General features: G+C 42.5%; 1 protein-coding gene across 1 annotated transcript in view; it reads right to left on the minus strand.

The window, feature by feature from the left end:
• PLCD4 (phospholipase C delta 4) overlaps nucleotides 1–16,637 on the minus strand; it is a 34,537-nt gene extending 17,900 nt beyond the window's left edge. Inside the window, exons 1-3 of the mRNA XM_082222430.1 lie at nucleotides 16,458–16,637; nucleotides 3,150–3,208; nucleotides 1,798–1,956 (exon numbers count right to left, since the gene is read on the minus strand). Of these exons, the coding sequence (XP_082078556.1) occupies nucleotides 1,798–1,956; nucleotides 3,150–3,174 (184 nt within the window). The 5' untranslated portion in view covers nucleotides 3,175–3,208; nucleotides 16,458–16,637. The remainder of the gene's footprint in view (nucleotides 1–1,797; nucleotides 1,957–3,149; nucleotides 3,209–16,457) is intronic.
• Between the last annotated feature and the right edge of the window lie 3,694 nt (nucleotides 16,638–20,331).

A 20,331-nucleotide genomic window follows, 5' to 3' on the forward strand; every position in this document is an offset into this window, starting at 1 on the left:
TGCTGGGGATTGACCCTAGGATTTTCTGTGTCAAAGGCAGATTTTTTCTGTCACTGAACTACAAGCCCTTCCTATCCTGTCTGTCCCAAGCTACTGTGCTGTCACAGAGTTTTGACCTCCGCAGATCACAGGGGAAGAGATGAAAAAGCATTTTATTGGATCAATTAATGTTGGGAAATAATGTACATCCAGCATAAACTGATGGCGGAAGACATCTCAAAGGCAGTTGTGGGCAAGATAGTTTCACCCAGTGGACCATTAGCCTGGAAAAGTTCCAGCAGCAGGGTGAGCGTTCACAGAATCTCTAAGAGAAAATTAAACATCTCTGTGGATGACAGAACGAAAACATCCAGTACTAGAACAGATTATGCAATAGACAGAGGGAAGATGCACAACTTCCAGCACTCAAGATGAATCCAAATATAGTATATTCTCTTCCAGCCAAACATATTTTAGTGACCAAGGTGGAAAATATAAATTGCACCACATGCATAAAAACTTCAATTAAATTAGCTGGCAATTTGATGTTCAATACCTGCTGCCTGAGGTCATCACCTCACTTATGTTTGTGACAGGATCAGTCCCGCTTCAAGTGTCACCATATATGAAAGTCAGGCTCAGTACACCATGCCCAGTGCTCTTTTAGTTTTTAGACAGGCACATCTAAAATGCCTCTTGCAAGACATTCAGAACATAACATGCACAGATGCAGATGCACACAAACATTTCCCTTTGTAGTCCACATTGTGATGATCTGTTGCTGGATATCGGATGATGACAGGGACTTGCAAGTAAGTATTGGCAGCAGCTGGATGGAGAAGAAGTGTGTGCGCTTTTGTGTGTGTAGTTGAGGTAACCGTAAACTAACTGGTAGTTGTTGCAACAATGAGCTCACGTGTGTTTACATCCACTTGCTTTGATGTATACTAAGTGGCTTGCGTCGATGCTATGCTTATCTGTGAACCTTGGGACGCTGGGCTCTAGCCCCTGAGAGGGGAGAAGTCTTGGATAGCTGCCACCCATGGCCTCACTGGCCAGATGTGATGGGAGCTTCTGAGTAAACTGGTGTATGCTGTTTTGTACATAAAGGATGTCTACATGTTTGCTTGGGTGTGGACAAGCCATTGCCTTGCTGCAGTGTCCATCCTACATCTGTAAAGGCTGGGAGACCTGGCAGGCTGATTTGCTGTAAGTCTACACCTTCTTTTAATAAAGCACTAGAACTGATAACTCTGGCGTTTTTTGACATCCTTCTTTGGTATCCTTGCAACCAACCACTCCCACAAGCTTTTCTTTCAGCTGGTGGATCAGGACAAGCAGTTCTTGCCAAGAGATTGAAGGTGGGCCTGAAGGTCAGATCCATTTGTATTGTTCCCAGAACATCCTGTTGGCACCCCGTGACATCAAGAGTCAGAGTTTTAACACCCCAGTCTGAAATTCAATCTAAATTTGCATTTAAATTAGCATTTATGTTATGGGCCTGTGCCCTGAATCTCTTAAATACCTGTTCCCCGGTGGAAGTCTGCTGCAGCCCAGCACTTTTTAAAAATCAAGCTAAGTAGTCCTTTGGCTTGGAATTGTGTGATTTTTGCATTCTGATCTCTTCCAATGACTGGTGTTGCCAGACTGTCATTAAACAGTTTCATGTGGGGGCTTCTGCAATCTGGACATGCTCCAACCCTTATGAAAGGATCCCCACATTGTGCTATATGCTTGCCTGAAAGTGCAAACTCAAAGACAAGGTGACATGGAAACCAGCCTTGCTAACCACCATTCAGAGCAGGGAGTGGAACTCACAGGCAGACTTGGCTTTGCCAGACATCTTGGATTTGTACCAGACAGTCATGCAGTCATCTTGCAGCATGAAGTACCGGGGTTTCTTCCAGTTCTTGGACTTCACCTTGCGCATCATTGTCCCCTGTTGCATCTGCTCCAGGTTCTCATCCAGCTGAAGGCCTGAGCAGGAGATTGAGGGGACTGCATTTCATATCAGAAAGCGAGTGAGGGCCACCGCCCACCCAGGATGGGGAACACAAGGAATATTTGTTTGTGTTTAAGCATACAGATAAGGAACAGAAACTGATCCTATTGAGATGGGATGTCAAATTCAAGATAGAAAGACCCAGCTTCTGGAGGAAACATTATGCTCTGAATGAAACAGCCATTCCATATGATCCTTCTAAGCAGCCTACCCCAACCTGGTTCTCTTTGGTTGTTGTTGGACTACAACTCCCATCATCCCTGTCCATTGGAGATGGAGTCCAACAAGATCTGGAAGGCACCAGGTTGGGAAAGGCTGCTGTAGGGCAAACATATTGATTCTACATTCAGATCTCCTTTTGCCTCCAGCAACAGTAGTCACATCCTGCCAGGTCCCCTATATTTCTCCCTTGGACTTAGAGGGTGTGTGGGATGTATTATTACTAGAGCAGTCAAGTACAACATTTTCCTTTTGTCTAGAATGGACACACAGAGGGATGTGGCTCCAGACAGGGAGGACTTCCTGTCAAACCTGCTATGGAGCTTCCTCCCCCTGTGTGTGGCCAGGTAGATGGGCGTGAGTGACCCTAGCTGACCAGATAAAAGGGCTGGTCATGCAACCATCTCACTATTACCCTCTTACTCTTGCTGGCTCTTAGCCAGCACATGGCTCAACCCACATAGGATGGAGCCTACAAGCAGAAAGTCTAAGATGTAGCTCAGACTTCTTTTCACTGTAACCACAGGATACAGCCTGCCTTCACATTACTACTGTGAACTGAATGTGAGTAAAACTTTATTCTTACTTTTGCGTTATTATTATCTTAAGAGGGAGATAAAGGGGAAACTTACCAGGAACAATCCAGACTGGATTGCTTAATTAAAGGATTCTAACGAATCATCAACTTGCTTCTGATAAGTCGCAAAAGGAATGTTGCTCTGCTGTTGACTCACTAGCATGAGTGAGGAGGGATAATATCAAAACAATATATTCTCTCCTACCTTACTTAACATTCCCACAGGGAGAGGATGAGCAAGTGAACAAGCACCACTGATGGCTGCAAGGGCTGTCACTCGGGAAAGATCTGCGGATGGCATTTTGGCAAAGGCCACCCAAAACCTGGAGGTAGCAATCTAGAGGTTCCCTGGAGACTCAAGAGAATACTCACGGACACTGTAGAGAACTGAAGTCATGGTCCTTCTTCCCGTGGGTTGGCACAACAATCACCTAGAACACAGGAGAGTCAATTGGTTTCAGAATTGCCATATCCCGTAATTTGACCTAGCATTTTCTGAAGACTCAGTATCTGATTTATTTTCTGATGTTTTGCATAAGCAATTCTAGTCCCACAATCATACAGAAGTGCCTTTTTATCTTTAATCGCCTTATCAGTCCTTTGATAGAAGTCATAAAAATATCTTAAGGTCAAGAAATTATATCTGGTAAAAAAAGGGGGGGTTTATTTGTTGCTGCTGCTGGGATTTATTTCCACAACCTCTTAGCATTACCATTAGCAGTGATAAAAATATATATTCTCTCTTCATAGCACTTCAGGAAAATATCAGAATAAGCACCCTCATTTTGATGCAGTTTTCTCTCAGACATGGAGCCGCTGCGTACTTATCTGTGTGGTTCCACATATGTTTTCATACTTGCAATGATGTATCTTTTAGAAAATTTTCATTAAATTTCATGGTACATCCTGGTTAATCCGTCTTAATGCTCAATGCAATACAAAAAAATCTGGGATAATGATTTCTTAGGTTTGTCCACTAAGACTTGTTCTAACTGGGTCAGTGATCAAAGGTTTCTTTACTTTGCTAACCTATTAATACAAAAAGTGCCTGGTTTCAAAATACTGGGAGAGGGAGAGAGAGAGACAGGCCAAAGCACCACCAGTGACCAGTCAGATGCCTATATTGGAAGCCCACAAGCAGGAACTTCCCCTCCACCCACCAAGTTTTTATTAGGACTGCAGCACACAAAGAGAGAAGGCTTAACCTTTTCCCCCACAGCTACAATTTTAATTAAAATAGTCCCCAACCACAGCAATTAGCTTTTTTGGGGGGGAGGGAGGAATTTGCTTCAGCGGCGACTTCTGTCTGGATCTCAGCTGGGAAACAAAACCAGCTCTCTTTCAACGCAGAAAACCTTCCCAACCCTATCAGATACAGAGATTTTTACTGGCCACTGGCCACTAGATGAATGGCCTGCTTTAACATCTGTCATTTTAAAAATGGGCAGCACATTTACCTATTTAACCCCCTTCAAACTCCAAAGCAATTTAGAGAAGGAGAAGGCTATTCTTTTTACAAAGGCTTTCTTTTTTGCAAATTCCAAACAGGTGGCTATGCTAGTCTGAGTGCAGCAAAATAAGAGTCTTGTGGCAGCTTAAAGACTAACACATTTATAATGGCATAAGCTCTTGTGGACCACAGTCTACTTCCATCACATGCATCCATGAAAGCTCATGCCATAACTCTTCCTTCCTTCCTTCCTTCCTTCCTTCCTTCCTTCTTTCTTTCTTTCTTTCTTTCTTTCTTTCTTTCTTTCTTTCTTTCTTTCTTTCTTTCTTTCTTTCTTTCTTTCTTTCTTTCCTCTGTCTCTGTCTCTGTCTCAAAAAATGCACTTCTCAGTCCCCCAAGCGACAGAATGTTCCAGGACAGTCTTTCATGGGGTCTGTTTCCATGTGAGGAGTGAATAACTGGCAAACATGCAAGGAATACTAATTCCCAGAACAGCACCAGTCCACCAAAGCAACAGGATCTGCCCAAAATTACTCCATAAGAGCTAGTGGCAAAATCATTTTTCTCTTGCTAAATACAAAGCTGAAAAATTGTTTTTTTTCAGGCCCTACAGAGCAAAACATAACCCAAATCCCTGTAGCTGGAAGTAGTCACCAGCCATCAAGGGCCATTGAAGTAAGTTCTTTCCACCATCAAACACTACAACAGCCTAGAGTGGAAAAAACCACCAGTTATGCATATGTAAAGAGTTCATTTGAGAAGCTGAAAGGTACTTCAAACAAAGGATAGTGTCTAGAGAGGGCACACATTTGAACAATCTTAACAGTTGCCTGGTATGTAGGGAAGGAGATGATCCAAGGAATACATGAAAGCAAATTTTCCATCAAAACAGTGATCTGGGAAAACCTAATGCTTTACCCTGGAGTTGGGGGTGGAAAGAAAATAAAATTCTTCAGCTGCTGAATACATAACAGAGAGCAATGGGGAAGGATCTCAATCATGGCAGAAAGCTCTGGTTATTTGCTTTTCCTATATAATTTGGCAAAGTGCATGTCCAATCATTCCAATAATGTACCACTTCATTAAATTAGTCTGAGGAACAGGCTTCCTGCAGTATCTTTCATTAAGGTAATCAAAGAACTGCAGCATCAAAAATACTAGCTGTGTTAGTTTGGTAGAGCACAAACAGCAAAGTGTTTTGTGGCTCCTTCAAGGCCAACACATTTACTAGCTTTTGTGCACCAGAGTCTGCTTTTGTCAGAAGCCTGAAGGGTAATCCTGAGACGTAAGACCACCCTGTGACCTCTGGAACTGGCCTGAGACCTCTAGGTATAGGGCGGTATATCAATTCAATAAATAATCATCATCATCGTCATCCTGAATTAGCAAGCGTACTCTGGGACAAAGAGATGTACAGGAGTGAGTTCAGACAGAAGTGAAATGCAAAAAGAACAGGCAGTAATGTTTACCTGAAAGCAAGATAGTTACAGGGTCCAATTAACAAGGCAGTACTGGTAGTAAGACTAATGTTTTGTCATTGATAAGCTAATGAACCCATGTAGTGTGATGTCAAAACAAAATCAAGCCTACAATCTGGATTCAAGCCGCACATGGCTTGAATTAATTGCCTGATAAATTGTAATTCAGCAGTTTCCTGGCAGAATTTCGTTTTGAAGTCCATATTCAGACTTCATCCCAGCTTGATGCCGCTTTTGCTTATTATTGGCATTTCAGGAAAGGATGAGAAGTGGGCAGGGGACTGCGTCTCTGGAAATAAATTTGACCCTTGGTGGTGACCCCTCTTTAAATGCTGAACCTTTCTCCTCCTAATGTACCTAGGAGGGGTTTTTTTTGTATCCTCTCAAAAATGGACTCTTAGGCAAACAAGGTGCACTGGGGTATCAAAATTATGGATGTGCATTTAATGGAATGAAGCAGCTGACTTCTGGGAAGAGGTAAAAGTCTGTAGAACATGCAGTCCTTTCCCCTGCATGATGGCGAAAGGCAAGTGAAATGCTTTGCCATGAGAAATCATCATCTCCATGCATAAGCTCATTCTTTCCCATTGCAAAGCCAATCTGTCTTCCCCACGGAGATGGCTATCCAGAGAGAAAGGACAGAAAAGGATATGAACCTTGAGCAAGCCCCTGAACATGCGATCTTTGTGCAATGTGACAGCTGTGAGCTGACGCTGACCTTGAAACAGCTCAAGCAACAAATTATAGACCATGTCAGGAATTGCAAGTAGCACCCTAGGAGCACACTGGCCGACAAAAGTAGGTTAAATTAATGTTAGTTTCTCTTATTTTCCTTGCCTTGTCCAAGGTACTACATGGAGATGGCGGAAATGACTGGCAGAATACGAGACCAGGGAGAAGAGCTTGTGGAAGAAGATTGGAGGAAATTTAAAAATTATTTACAGAAGCATTGTAAAATTTTTGAATGCTGATGACGTTGAAATGAACTGAAGGGGTTCTAGCAACAAGGTAAAATGTAAGATCGGATTGATAATAGATAAGTTAAATTGGATATGAATTTGCTGAACCAATTTTTAAAAGGGATACAAAAAAGGGAGGCGTGAGGAAGTCAGGAAAATAAGTTAACTAAAGATGAGAAATCAAAAAAAAAAAAGAGGGAGTTTTGTTTTCTTTTATATGTGTTTTTTCTTTTTCTTTTTTGTGTTTAATGTCTGTATTTTTGTATTTTGTAATTTTGTATTTTTCTGTTTTTGTATTTTTCTGAACTTTTCTATTGATAAAGCTTAATAAAATATTATAAAAAACAAGGTGCTTTGTAATCATTACTCTTAATAATTTACATAACACTTTTCATGTACAAAAGTGTGCCACAGTATTTTAAATTTATTGGTTCTCTCCTCCCCCAGTAATTTGAACCTGATAATAATGATAATGATAGTAAGAGGTATTATCTGAAAGAGCATCCCACCTATTGACTGGGACCAGTGCTTTAAAAAATAAAAAAAATAAAATTAAATAGCCTATCCATGAGAGCTAGTGGGGTATAGTGGTTACAGTCTCAGATTTAGGTGGCGGAAACCTGAGTTGAAATCAGTGCTCAGCCATAAAGCTTACCGGGTGACCTTGGGCCAATCTGTCTCTCAGCCTAGCCTAAGCTCACAAGGTTGTCGTGAGAATAAATGTGGTTTGGGGTGAGGGGAGAGAGAGCAGTGTATACTGCCTCTTAGCTCTTGGAAGGAAGGAAATAATGTTTAAAATCTGATACGTAGAACCCATTTCCACACACTCCTTTTTAAAAATCACATCTCTTTGATAGGGAAAAGGTTTCCCACCATGTGCTAAGCCAGGGTAGCCAATGTGATACCTCTCCAGGTGTTATCGAACCACAACTCCCACTATCTCTATTCTTCGGCCAGACTGGCTGAGGCTTATGGAAATTGTAGTCCCCAACACCTAGAGAGCACCACACCTAGCAGCATCAATGTCTGCAGAGCACTGCCACTGTTCTAAGCCTTCCATTGGTAACACATAACAGACAGGATGATACTTTTAAGGAACCAGGATATCTGTGCCACTATTCAGCTTTTCTTACAAATCTGGCTAGATGTAGCCTCATGCAGAAGACTCATACAGTAGATTGTTCACCCTCTCTCTCTCTTTTGGAAAGCAAATAAAATAAAACTTAAGAACAGGCACACAAAGGGGAACAGGTCCAGATGGAAGGGAGTTCTGTTGCAAATGACATCACAGACAATGTCACAGGGATGTCCATAACACTCACATAACAACATTCCACGCAGCAATAGCATCAGACAAGCTATCAGGGTTTGAGGGGGATAACCATGTACACACTGCATTGAACTCCTTGGAGAAGAGGTATAAATGTAATAACAAATGCACTGCATTTTCTCAGGCACAAAGCAGCACACTTCAGATGCTCAGGAATACAATGTAACACCACAACACAAACACTACCTTTAAGGCAGATATGTAGATTGTGTGCTAGATTTGGGAAGCACATATCTTAAACTGCATAAAAATGATTGTGCAGAAGATCCTGAGGAATAAGTATTTCTTCCAAAGCCACTGCATAACTCTGTGTCTGTGGATTCCAGGATTCAGCACTCTGCATAAAAGTGCGAAGGAGCCCCACTTTTGCTATATTCATTCTTCCATTGTGACCTCTGGAAATTGTCACACTATGGTGTTGTTTTCCTCCAGAAGAAATCGCCTTGCTTTAAAAACCTATTGGGCTGAATGCAGTATACCTTATCTGGAAATAATGGCTCATGTGCAGCAAAGGTTAAAGGTAAAGGGATCCCTGACCAGTCACAGATGACTCTGGGGTTGCGGCTCTCATCTCACTTTATTGGCCGAGGGAGCCTTTGCACAGCTTCCGGGTCATGTGGCCAGCATGACTAAGCCGCTTCTGGCGAACCAGAGCAGTGCACAGAAACACTGTTTACCTTCCCGCCGGAGCGGTACCTATTTATCTACTTACACATTGACGTGCTTTCGAACTGCTAGGTTGGCAGGAGCAGGGACCAAGCAATGAGAGTTCACTCCGTTGCGGGGATTCGAACCGCCGACCTTCTGATCAGCAAGCCCCAGGCTCTGTGGTTTAGACCACAGCACCACCACTAAATCTTGTTGGAGTCAATGAAATAAGTTAATCCTAGCTCTGTACCTGGAATACTGAGATGTCTACAGGTATATGCATAGTCAGTTATCAGTGTTCACCATCCATCAAGGATAGAAACCTCCACCCAAATTATGCATCGGAAAATGCCTTTGTACCCTACTATCCATGGCATGCAAACTTCCATTCAGCAAAAGCTCAAAATACCTTCCTCTCTCCCCCTCCCTCTGTCCCAAGAAATGCTCTTCCTTAGATGATCAAACCTGTAAGAGTTTTCTCCTCTAAGCTGTCAGTGTCTAGATTCAGATTGCTCCATGCTATTTATGTCTATAAACAATCCTCCTCTCTTTATAATAAACCACATATTCTTCAAATCCAACATCAGGTTTATTCCTAACTCACCCTTGTATAAGTTGTCCCATGACATGCTGTGACTCAAACTAGCTAAAAACCCAAACATGTGTTCCTGCTGCGCACATGTAATCACAGACATGTGTGGACAAGGACATGCAGTAACAATCCAGGTTTATACCACAGTTTATTTCACACTGTCATCAGTAATGGATATTCCTAGGATCTGGACCTCAGTTGCCTGTGATATGGAAGTGATTGATGAAAATGGAATTCTATTACAGCCCAGAGCTGATAAACATTTCATCTGCAGTACTCAGAATAATAGCCATTAGAGGATTCCAAAACCGTAATGCTCCTGGCAAGACTATGTATATGCTGAGCTTCTTGGATAGTAGCCATTTGATAACCGTATGTTCTTTACATTCATCTGGTCTGGGGGGGTTTAACCTTGCAGTCACCAATGGTCTTTGCCATTACTGTAAATGTCATTACAACAACTGTTAAGGAGCTTCTAAGGACAAATGTTTTAGTTGCTTAAACCCTGCATCTTATCATCACGTACCACACCATTTGTAAAGGAACAAGGTTGCTAGAGATGGAAGAATATTCAGGAAAATCCTAGGGGCTTTTTAAAAATCACAGGGATCTGTTGTCCCTCTTAAAAACAAAAAAACTGATCCAGCAAGTGAGAGAGTGCTTCCTTCCACCACCAAATGTTTCTCAGGCTTACACTTGTATTTGTTTAATTGTGAAATGAATGTGTTAAATCCATGAAAAGCACATTCATTTAAGCTACATTTCATTATCACATTGTTTTTTAAGTGGATACATTTGCAACTCTCTGACACCACAATCCTGTAAGACGTTTCGGTGGTTCAGAAGCTCCTCAGTTCTGTGGGATTTAAGCATAACGGCACTCTCGATCCACAACAGATCTGTAGAATATTGCTGTGTGTTTTCATCTGTTTTCAGATTTTTACTGCTTTCTATTTTTATTTTGTTTTAAATAGTTTTATGCTTTTAATTTATTGTTTTATTTGCTTTGTAAACTGCTTTGAGGTTTGTTTGTTTGTTTTTACAATAAAGCAGTGTATATATTTTATGAAATGAATGAATTAACTCTCTCTGAATATCAGACATATATAAAAATGTATGGTTATTAAGATCCACCACCAGACCCACTGCTACTGTGTTTACTGGAGTAATAGGGCTCCCGTGCCTTTAACAGTTGCTTGGATAAATGGATTTTACTATCATTTCACAGTGCTGCATGAGCAAGGAGGACTGCACTTGCCAAAAATTCCTTCTAAAATGCAACGTGTGAAGGTACAGGAGCCCTGTGCTCCTTTTGCATCTCATCAGCCTAGCGGCATTCCACATCCAATCCAGGCAAAGCAGTCCGTCTTGCCTAGGCAACCTGGAGGGAATCGGACTAGAAAGTTGACTCAGCTTTTTCATGCATTAGCAGCAAGCTCACCAATTACACGTCCAAGCCTGGTTCTTGGAAGTTCTGATGCTCTTAGTTTTGCACCGTTCAGTCCCTTTTCAAACCCCTGAGCTCTCTCTCCAGCTCTTCTCAATCTAATCACCTCCCTTGTGCAGTTTATTGATGCATCATTCATGTTACTAAGCATGTGGTTATGTTGCCTAAGGCTTCTCTGTGCCATTTGCATGTGGGTTTTCCCCAAGTACGTTCTCTTGCACATTGACACTTGCTATTAGGAATGGGCTGCTTTGCTGTGAGACAGAAGCTGACACACACACAGTAGCTGGCCTTAGGGCATAGTGCTGTGAAAAGGATCCAAAATAGCTAGTGGGGGATGAAAACCTTTGTGAAGATGGAAGAAGTCTAAAGAGATTAACGCTGAAAAGATGGTGAATCCCAGCCTTTGCCCTGAGGCCAACATAGTGTGATTTCTGAACAAGACAGCTTTATTAGTGTAAGGTTTCAGTTTTTTTACCCTGGTCAGGGATCTGGCATGTGTATATTTTTGTCAGTGTAGACAATACTGAGTTAGATGAAACAATGGTCTGATTCAGTGTAAGGCGCTAAGGAGGCTTCCTAGTGTGGTGCCCCATTGCTGGTGTTGAACTGAGATTCAAATGCCACTCTCATCAGCTTCTGTACGTGAAAAAGGAGGTGCTACAGTGGTACCTCGGGTTAAGAACTTTATTTGTTCTGGATGTCTGTTCTTAACCTGAAACTGTTCTTAACCTGAGGTACCACTTTAGCTAATGGGGCCTCCCGCTGCCGCCGGAGCCCGATTTCTGTTCTCATCCTGAAGCAAAGTTCTTAACCTGAGGTACTATTTCTGGGTTAGCGGAGTCTGTAACCTGAAGCGTATGTAACCCGAGGTACCACTGCACCTTGTTCTTGCCTCAGGCAGCAAAATGCCTTGGGTTGGATCAGCTTGCCAGGTATGCTCCCTGTTATCTGGTACCTGTTCCTGGTACAACAGTGAGACTATTTTGTCTCTAACTTTACATTTGGGGAGATGTTGGAGATACTTTTTAGATGTTGTTAGTTTGTACCCATAGGCACTAGAGTGATCTTGCCTCCCTCTCCCTGTTCTCTGCAAATAAAATGGGAAGCAGGGGAGCCCATCTCTAGTGAAGGTTGGTGGGGGGGGGACCTTTGGCTCTCCAATTGTTGCTGATCTAGGACTCCCATCCGCCATAGCAAGAATGGCTAATGGCCAGGGATGGTGGGAAATGTATTTCAGAAGCAATTGGAGGGCCAAATGTTCTCCACACCAGTTCTCGTGCATGTACATGGGCATAAACAGGAAAATGCTTCCATTTCCTCTCTCCCCCAATAACCAAAGCTCAAAAATGTTTCTGAATATGTCTAAGTATTATTACAGTGGCCATTTTGCAGCGATTACAGTGTAATCAACGCAACCATTGTAAGAGCAAACTATTAAACATTCCTAAGGGGATGATCAGTATATTAACATGCTCTGCTTCAGAATTTATTGCAGGACAAAAATAGCAGCTATTGTGGAATAAACAAATACAAGATTTAACAGCTAGCAAAAGAGTCTGCAGCAGTACATAATGACTGGAGTGCAGGGAATTGTTAGGCTGATACGGTCATATAAGTAGCTGTAATCAGTGCTTTTTTTCAGCCGGAACTTGCTGGCACCTCTCAGGTGGATGCTATTGCTGTTATAAGAGTACAAGGGACATGTTAATGGTGAGTTCCAGTACCTGTTTTTCTAGAAAAATAGCATGGGGTGTAATAAATGTGCAAGTATCTAGAACTGGAATGAGTAACCTGTGGCCCTGAGGATGTTGTTGGAGTATACTGATTTTGTTTGTGACACTGATCCCAGCCGGTGTACGAGCCACACCTGCAAAGGAAGAATTAGGAGCTCACTTTAAACTCCCCAACTGTTCCTTTGTAGCCACATCCTTATGACAACATCACACATGACATCAGGTATGGAGCAGGTGGTTGTGGTTTGGGGAAAACAGCCTTGTGGACCAAATTGGGACTAGTGCTGGGCCAACTTAGAATCATAGGCTAGAGATTCCCTACTATTGGACTATAAGGTTCATCATCTTCAACAGGTTATCATTCTCTTGTTTAAAACATAAGGAAACCCACGCTGGACCTGATTCAAGCTTCACCTAGGTCACATTCACACCATACATATGAAGTACTATGATACCACTTTAAACAGTCACGGCTTCCCCCAAAGAACCTTGGGAGCTGTAGTTTATTAAGGATGCTGAGAGCAGTTAGGAGACATTTATTCCACTCACAGAGCAACAATTCCCAGAGTTCTCTGGTAAGAAGGATTGACTGTTAGAAACAGAATCCAGTGACCCTTTACTGTTCTGAAATTGCACAGTAACTTTGGACCTCATAGCTGAAGGGCTCTTTTAGATGTCAAATGTGGTGATCCACGTCAAAATGTGGCAAGCCATTTTGACATTTCCCCAGAGTGGTTTGAGAGGGCAGTAAGGTGTACTGCAGTGAAATAGTAGAATTATCTGTACATGCCAGGCAAGAGAGGGGTGGGAAGGAAGGAAGGAAGGAAGGAAGGAAGGAAGGAAGGAAGGAAGGAATTATCTATTTTTTTTGATGAAAGAGACAACAAAATTATTAAATACAGAGTCCCAAAACAAATTGAGCTGCCTTGCAGGATTTGCTTTGGGACACCAAGTTTGCCTTGTCTCAGATGTGCCTTGCTTCAGGCTTTCCCAGAAGCTGAAAGCAACTTATCCTGGATTGAACTCCAGGGCTTATATTTAATTCCTCTGAGGTCTGGCACAGTAATGCAATCTCCTGTCTCAATCCTGCAGGAGCGAGCAACACACCTCCTCCCCTTTGCATACACAAGAAAGGAAGGGGGACTCATCATTTGATTTCACATGCTGGGCTGCATGGATTGTGAAAGCAGGAGGCCCAGGGTGCCTAGACACACAGGCATATTAACAGCACGTACTACTGCCTCAGTATAATGCAAAAAAGCAGGCTGTGCTTCTTGATCTTTTTATGGAGAGAGAACAGCTTCTCCCAGGGCTGGGTCAAGACATTCCACTGCCTGAGGCAAAGGGTGAGATGGCAGCCTCTTCCACAGTGGCGTAGCGTGCGGGGTGCAGGGGGGGGCCGGCCGCACCGGGCGCAACATCTGGGAGTTAGGGTTAGGGGGCGCAAATCCACGGGTTAGGGGGCACGAATTACTTGCCTTGCCCCGGGTGCTGACAACCCACGCTACGCCACTGCTCTTCCATTCAATTGACAGAAGCTGACCAGACTGGGAGTTGAATCTCATGTCAGCACTGGTGATGGGCCATCCTCCACTGCATCTAAGGGCATCAGGCTTGCCTAAAGGGTGCACAGATAGACCAGTCCTCCAGCACCTCACTGCACACCAGCATTTGCCATATGAAATGGCAGCCTCACTCTACCTAATGGTAGCGCCGGCCCCAACATCTCCTATCTTCTGCCTTTTTGCTGTTTAGCTTAACATCCTATCTGATGAAGACTTGTGACGAACCCCGAGGCCTGCTAGTTATTTTGTTAACAGCTTCCAAAAGCAGAGTCTGTCAGGATTGTATATTTTCAAGGGATCCTTCTGAGGATTAATAGTTTGATGCAGCAAAAGCAACAGTCTTGTAGCATCTGAAAGACTAATGCATTTATTCTGACAGAAGCACTTGTGGACTAGATATAACACATTTGCTTAAGTCACAATAAACTGACTAGCTTTTCAGGTACAGCAAGATTGTTGCTGTTGTTTTTTGTGATGTTTTAGTTGGTTTCAAGTGACGCTAGCAGGAAGCAAAGATGGACATTGGGTGAATGCATAGTAATATTGTCATTTAAAAGCAACAACCAACATTTCAATATTTTGTGTATGCCAATAGGAGTATAAATGAAGAACACGTGTCACCTGGAGGCTCTTTGCAAGAGGGGATCTAGGGGCTTGCCTAATAGAACAGCCTCACAATAACCTCATGCCCAGTTTTGCAAGATCTCCAAGTAGTGATGAAATTGTTCCCTTGCCTTAACAGCTGTAGCTGTGCCTGATCCACAGTGGAACTCCAGTACACCCAAAACAAGAACTTTTAGTACCAGAGACAGAAAGAGATGGAAAAGTGCTCAGGGGCGTTTTGGTGTTCCTTACAACTTTATTCTGCTGTCACTCTGACCATAAACCTCTGTTTCTAAACAGATGCCAGAAAAATCTGCTTTTGGATCAGGGTTCAGATCCTACCTCTTGACAACTCATTGGCATGTCATTACACAATCATAGTCCTGTGTCCTTAAAATGGGGGGGGGGGCAATTACTCTATCTCTCAGAGTTGCTGCTAGGATGCAAACTTACTAGGAAGTAGATCCTACTTAAATCAATGAGGCTTTCTTCTGAATAAGCATAGAAAAAGTCATCTTGAAATCTGAAAGACTGTAAAGCACTTTGTACATTCAAAGAAAGCAAAAGTACCCTTGGCTTCAGTGGTCTCCACACCCCGCCCCTCTTTCCCAAAGTATTTTCTTGCCTCTTTTTAAAGCTTTTTCAAGCTCCATCTTCTTATCCCCTCACATTTTTCTTCTTGAGGAAAATCTAGCCATTCTCATTTCATTTCTCACAGCTCCCATCCCTCAGACTTATTATATTTCCCCATCCTAATTCCTTCCTGCTTTTATTTATTATTCACAGATATGACAAAAGCCAGGAGGAAGATTTACTGACCCTTAAGTGGCAGCCAGCAGAACAAACTGCAGCATTTAAAAAATATCAGCTTTTCTTTATAAAACTCTCAGGGATTTAATCTCTCCCCTGAAACACTTGCCCTTTCCAAGGCAGCTTTCCAGGGATGGGGACTCAGGCTCATTTCTGAATTTAGTGGAACGCCATACAAATGCATGCATGAACCCCCAGAATCAAAAATGCACATCGGAACAAAAGCAGAGTTGAGGCGGCAAATGCCTTCTCAAAGGCTTTGCTACCGTATGCGTCTTGTGGCTGTCAAGTGCCGTGATCAGCAATTAATTTAATTTGCTCTGTCCCCTTGCGGCTTGCTTCAGTGCTTCACCCTGTTTCATGTCCTGGTACCCAGATGTTTGGGATTTTCTTATAATAAACAACCCACCACTGCCTGATGCAAAATAGCTTCGGCTTTGTTATGTTCAGTTTTGCCTTCAACAGTCAAGAATCCAAGAAAGAAAGAAAGTTAATTCTAACTACTACGTTTGAGCACAGATGATCGACATCCTGCCTCACATCAAACACTGAACATCACCCACACATGCTCCAAGTAAACATGCACACATTTCTCATCTCCATGCAAGCCCTCGGTGAGCTTTAGAGCTCACATCCAGAGTGACACCTATTCACATGCGTGCTCGTGAGCTCACATCTGATCAATAACTCACTCCACTCAAGGCTTTCATGTATCAGAACCCATTTTCTGGACTATCTGTGCCTCAGCCTCAGCCAGGGAATGGGAGAAAACAGCCATACCTCTGAACCCACACAGAGTGCCTTTTCCTTGCCACCAAGTAACCACAACAAAATCCTGTGCATCCTGAGTTAGGCTTGAAGCTGTCCATGGTAGATGGTGTCATTTCTGTGCACACCAGAGTAACATTGTCTCTCATTTTAAAAATATAGCACACACTCGTGGCTTGTCTCTGAGTGCTTGTTCCTCCTTCCCTTGCTGCCTCTCTGTTTCCAGTGAGCACTGCAGCAAAATGTCCCAATTTCCCCTAGTTGCACCAAGTCCTTGCAATACAGCTCTCTTACCAGTAGACAGAAGATCCCTGGGTTGGAACAAGGGCCCTGTTTCAAAGTGTCTCCAGGTCTTGGAGTGGCATGGCGGCGGCGGCGGAGGCAGATGCTGCTCCGGGTTCCCCGACTACTCTGCCTTACCACCTCATGCTGTTGGCACACAGGACTGCTACTGACGCAGCAGCTGAGCTTGCACGAAGGAAAAGGAAAAATGATCTCACAGCAGTCCAGCCCTGCCCAGTGCTTTGCCTCTTCACTTAAAGGCACAGAGCTAGAGGCTTACTTGTCACCCCGCCACCTGGCAAAGCTGATCAGCCTTGGCTCAGAGTTGGAGGAGACAAAAATAGCCGCTCTGACAGTTACAGCATTGGGATGAATACATATAACTATGCATAAATATCCATACCTATGTATAAATATCTATACATATGGATGCATCTAATCAGGCAGGTGTTCAGTCCAGTTTGGGGCACCTCCAGAGTGCCACTGTTTTATGGGAGAGATTCATATGCATCCTGGGAAATTTAAGTGCACATAGTTAAAGCAGGTTAATGTATTGTGCCGCACTAGCATGACTTAACACTGACTTTTTCCTGAGGTTAGGAATGTGACCAGGGAAAGGCATTGAAAAGGGTGGGATGAATGAATGACTAGCTGGAAGACGTATAAACATGCGGCAAGCAAATTAGGATGGATGCTCATTGTTATATAGCCTCCCAGCAAACAAATCAGAACAAACACTCAGTAAAGACCAAATGTAATCTAACCTCCATGCAAGCTTTGTGCAAGTGAATCAGGATGGAGGCTGAACAAGCAGGTCATCTGGTGGAGTTCTTAGTTCTTGTGAAGCATTCCTTTTTTCTATATATATACATTTTTATTCGGTTTTTTAACATATCATTTCCAACAGTCATATAACATAACTTTTAATCTTATACAATATTTTAGACTTCCATCAGACCTCTGATGATTTTTTGTTCTTTATCACTTTTTCTGCATTTCTTAATTTCCCTATTACTCTTAATTGTCATTAACTAATAATTCTCCTCATAGTCTTCGCTGCAATATTTCGAATAATCCTCCTTACAAAACTTATTGCAGTCCTACTAGTGTAATCTGTTCAGTACAATTACTTTCCAAATAGTTTGTATATTTACTCCAGTCTTCTAAGAATCTCTGATCCCGCAGGTTTCGAATCCTTCAAGTTCTGCATAGTCCATCAATTTCATCCTCCATTCTTCTTTTGTTGGTAATTCTTCTTGCTTCCATTTTTGTGCCAATAATATTCTTGCTGCCATCATTGCATATAAAAACAACTTACAATCCTGTCTGTTAATCTCATCACCTACAATGCCAAGTAAAAATACTTCTGGTTTCTTAACAAATGTATATTTCAACATCTTTTTCATCTTGTGAAGCATTCCTGCCCATATTACCCTATTCTTGTTAGCTCTGCCACCACTTTAGAATTACCGAGGGGCAGTGAATTAGCAAATCCAGAGGGCATTTAAGAATACATGGACTACGCTATTTAGTTCTGCCCTGAGCGATAAGTCATTTTAGAGTTGCATATATTAAGATGCATAGATATTTGTAAATGCATTAAATGACCAATAAGCCACCAGTCTTTCCTACTGAAGATTTCTAGACTGTCAAATTATTGGGAATGTTCATTGAGGAAGCCTGCACCAAAGGCCTCCAATGTGAAGATTAATGCTCACCTCCAGTGCTTTCCTTCATGAATAACAGAGCCTTGAGTATCCCTGCTCACATGTTGAATTTCAGTATTGTTATATACCACCCCAGCCTCTCAGTGGTGTTAGATTCCAGGGGTCCAGGCATTTACCCAGGGTCTGTGTTTCCTTTCGAAAAGAGGCACAGGAGAGACTTGGTATCTTTATGATATATGGTTTATTTATACATATATACAATCTGAGCACAGATGGAGGGAGTGCAGAGTATTTACATCCCAAGAGGGTCCTGTTCCTTCCATTGCTGCAGCTTCAGACTCTCTCTGTAGCATCAAGCAAACTGCTTGACCACTGTCCATGCTGGCTGGGGAAGATGGGAATTGGAGTCATCTGTTGGGGAGTGTAGGGAGAGGGAGGAGAGAAGGACAATGGTTCCCCCACCCCAGAAGCATAAATCCTTAGGCTGATTAAGTGTTTGCTTAGTGCTACATTGCATTCCACCCCCAAAATATTGGTGACCTACTGCAAGTAACCCAACCATCTACCACTCTCCCTTTTGCCTGCCTCATATAGAAGGTAAGATGACAAATTACTTGCCCAAGCCTGACTCAGCTTTCTGCAGTGTTGCCCAAGTCCAACACACACACACACACACACACATATGAGAAGAGAGAACACATGCCACCACACTCATCAGTGGTAGTTGCAGTGGATTTCTAAATCCCTGCCCTACCCACCGGCAAAATATAGGTAGGCCTTGTTGTACCATAGGACAAGTTCCAAGACCACATTAGGGTGATACCTTTATTAGGGCAACCAAATGAGTTTTTCTATTATCTGTAAACAGAAAAAACCCAGCTGTTTTGTAAATTTGTCTGCATCCTTAGGCAAACCACACAGGTTCCTTGCTATGTAGAAAACAGCAATAAAGAGAAACTTGCTTTACTGAATAGCTGGAGGGTTCTGAGCTGTTTGGTATCCTAAACTGGAGGAATAGGGTTTTGAACCACCTGAAGATGGGGCTAGGCTCTCTGAGGCAACATATTGTTTCCAAAGAATGAGAGGCAAACATTGTTATGCTTCTTTTCCCCAGTAGACCAGGTGTGGGAAGCCTTGGGCCCCTCAGCTGTTGCTGAACTACAACTGCCATCAGTCTGGGCAAGTACGGCAAACAGCCAAAGATGATGGGAGATTGGGAGGCGTTGCTGCTCAGGGAAAGGAGAGGAAAGGCAACCCCATCTTGTGATATATTTATTGCATTGTAGTAATTGGTCACTTTTTTCCTTCAAAAAATGAAAGTGACTTTCCCCCCACTGCGTTTCTCTTTTAAAGTGAGCCTCACATAACAGCTGCTCTCTGGAGGATTGTATCCAACTTCTACAGCCACAGGATGCATTTTCAGATATAATGTGTCAGATATAATGATGCAGCTCAAATGTCTCTGAGGGACCTCTGAGCTAATAATCATACGCTCAGCCCTCATATCCATAATCACCTTTATTCAGCTTGTGACAGTAGTGACACCTTTGTGGTAAGTTTGCTTTAAGTGGTCTATTACTTGTTATAAAGTTGTAACATCTCACTATAAAAACATTTATGGGAAGCGCATGCCTCAGGTATGTGAGATCTAAAAGATCTCTTGCAATCTGAAAACTGAGTACTGTACCATTTAATATAATTCTTAAATAAATATTAGTTAGTGGAAACATGCTTATTCTTATTGTTTTTGTGAAAACCTCTTAAGAGTTTTATTATTTTGAGCAGTATAATTTTTTGAAAACTAAGTATTAATACCCAATTTATTAGTACTAATTTTAATGAGGGTGTGTGTGTGTGCTTTGCAATGTATAAATGATTGTATCACAGAGAAGGATCTGACCCAAGCAGAATAACTTTACTGGGCCATTGCTAGTACAGTGGGGCTTCCCCACCTCTCCTCCCCACCGTTGCTACTCAGATTATTATTTAGGACCATGAGGAAAGACGTCTCTTTCAGGATTTGAATTGTGGCTTTGATTTAAAGATTTGCCAGCATGGGATGTAAGCATTTATTGCTCAAGACTGTACAAGCCCATTAAGAGTGTGTGTGAATCCTCATTTTCCAAGATATTTGTTTGCTGCAAAGCTCATGCATGTAGTTTTAATATGCATGTTGAAAGTTGACTTGAGTACAATCCAGTATATACTGTAATCTGGTA

This window comes from Podarcis vaucheri (genome assembly GCF_965113315.1).
Source record: "Podarcis vaucheri genome assembly, chromosome: 1".
Lineage (NCBI taxonomy): Eukaryota > Metazoa > Chordata > Lepidosauria > Squamata > Lacertidae > Podarcis > Podarcis vaucheri.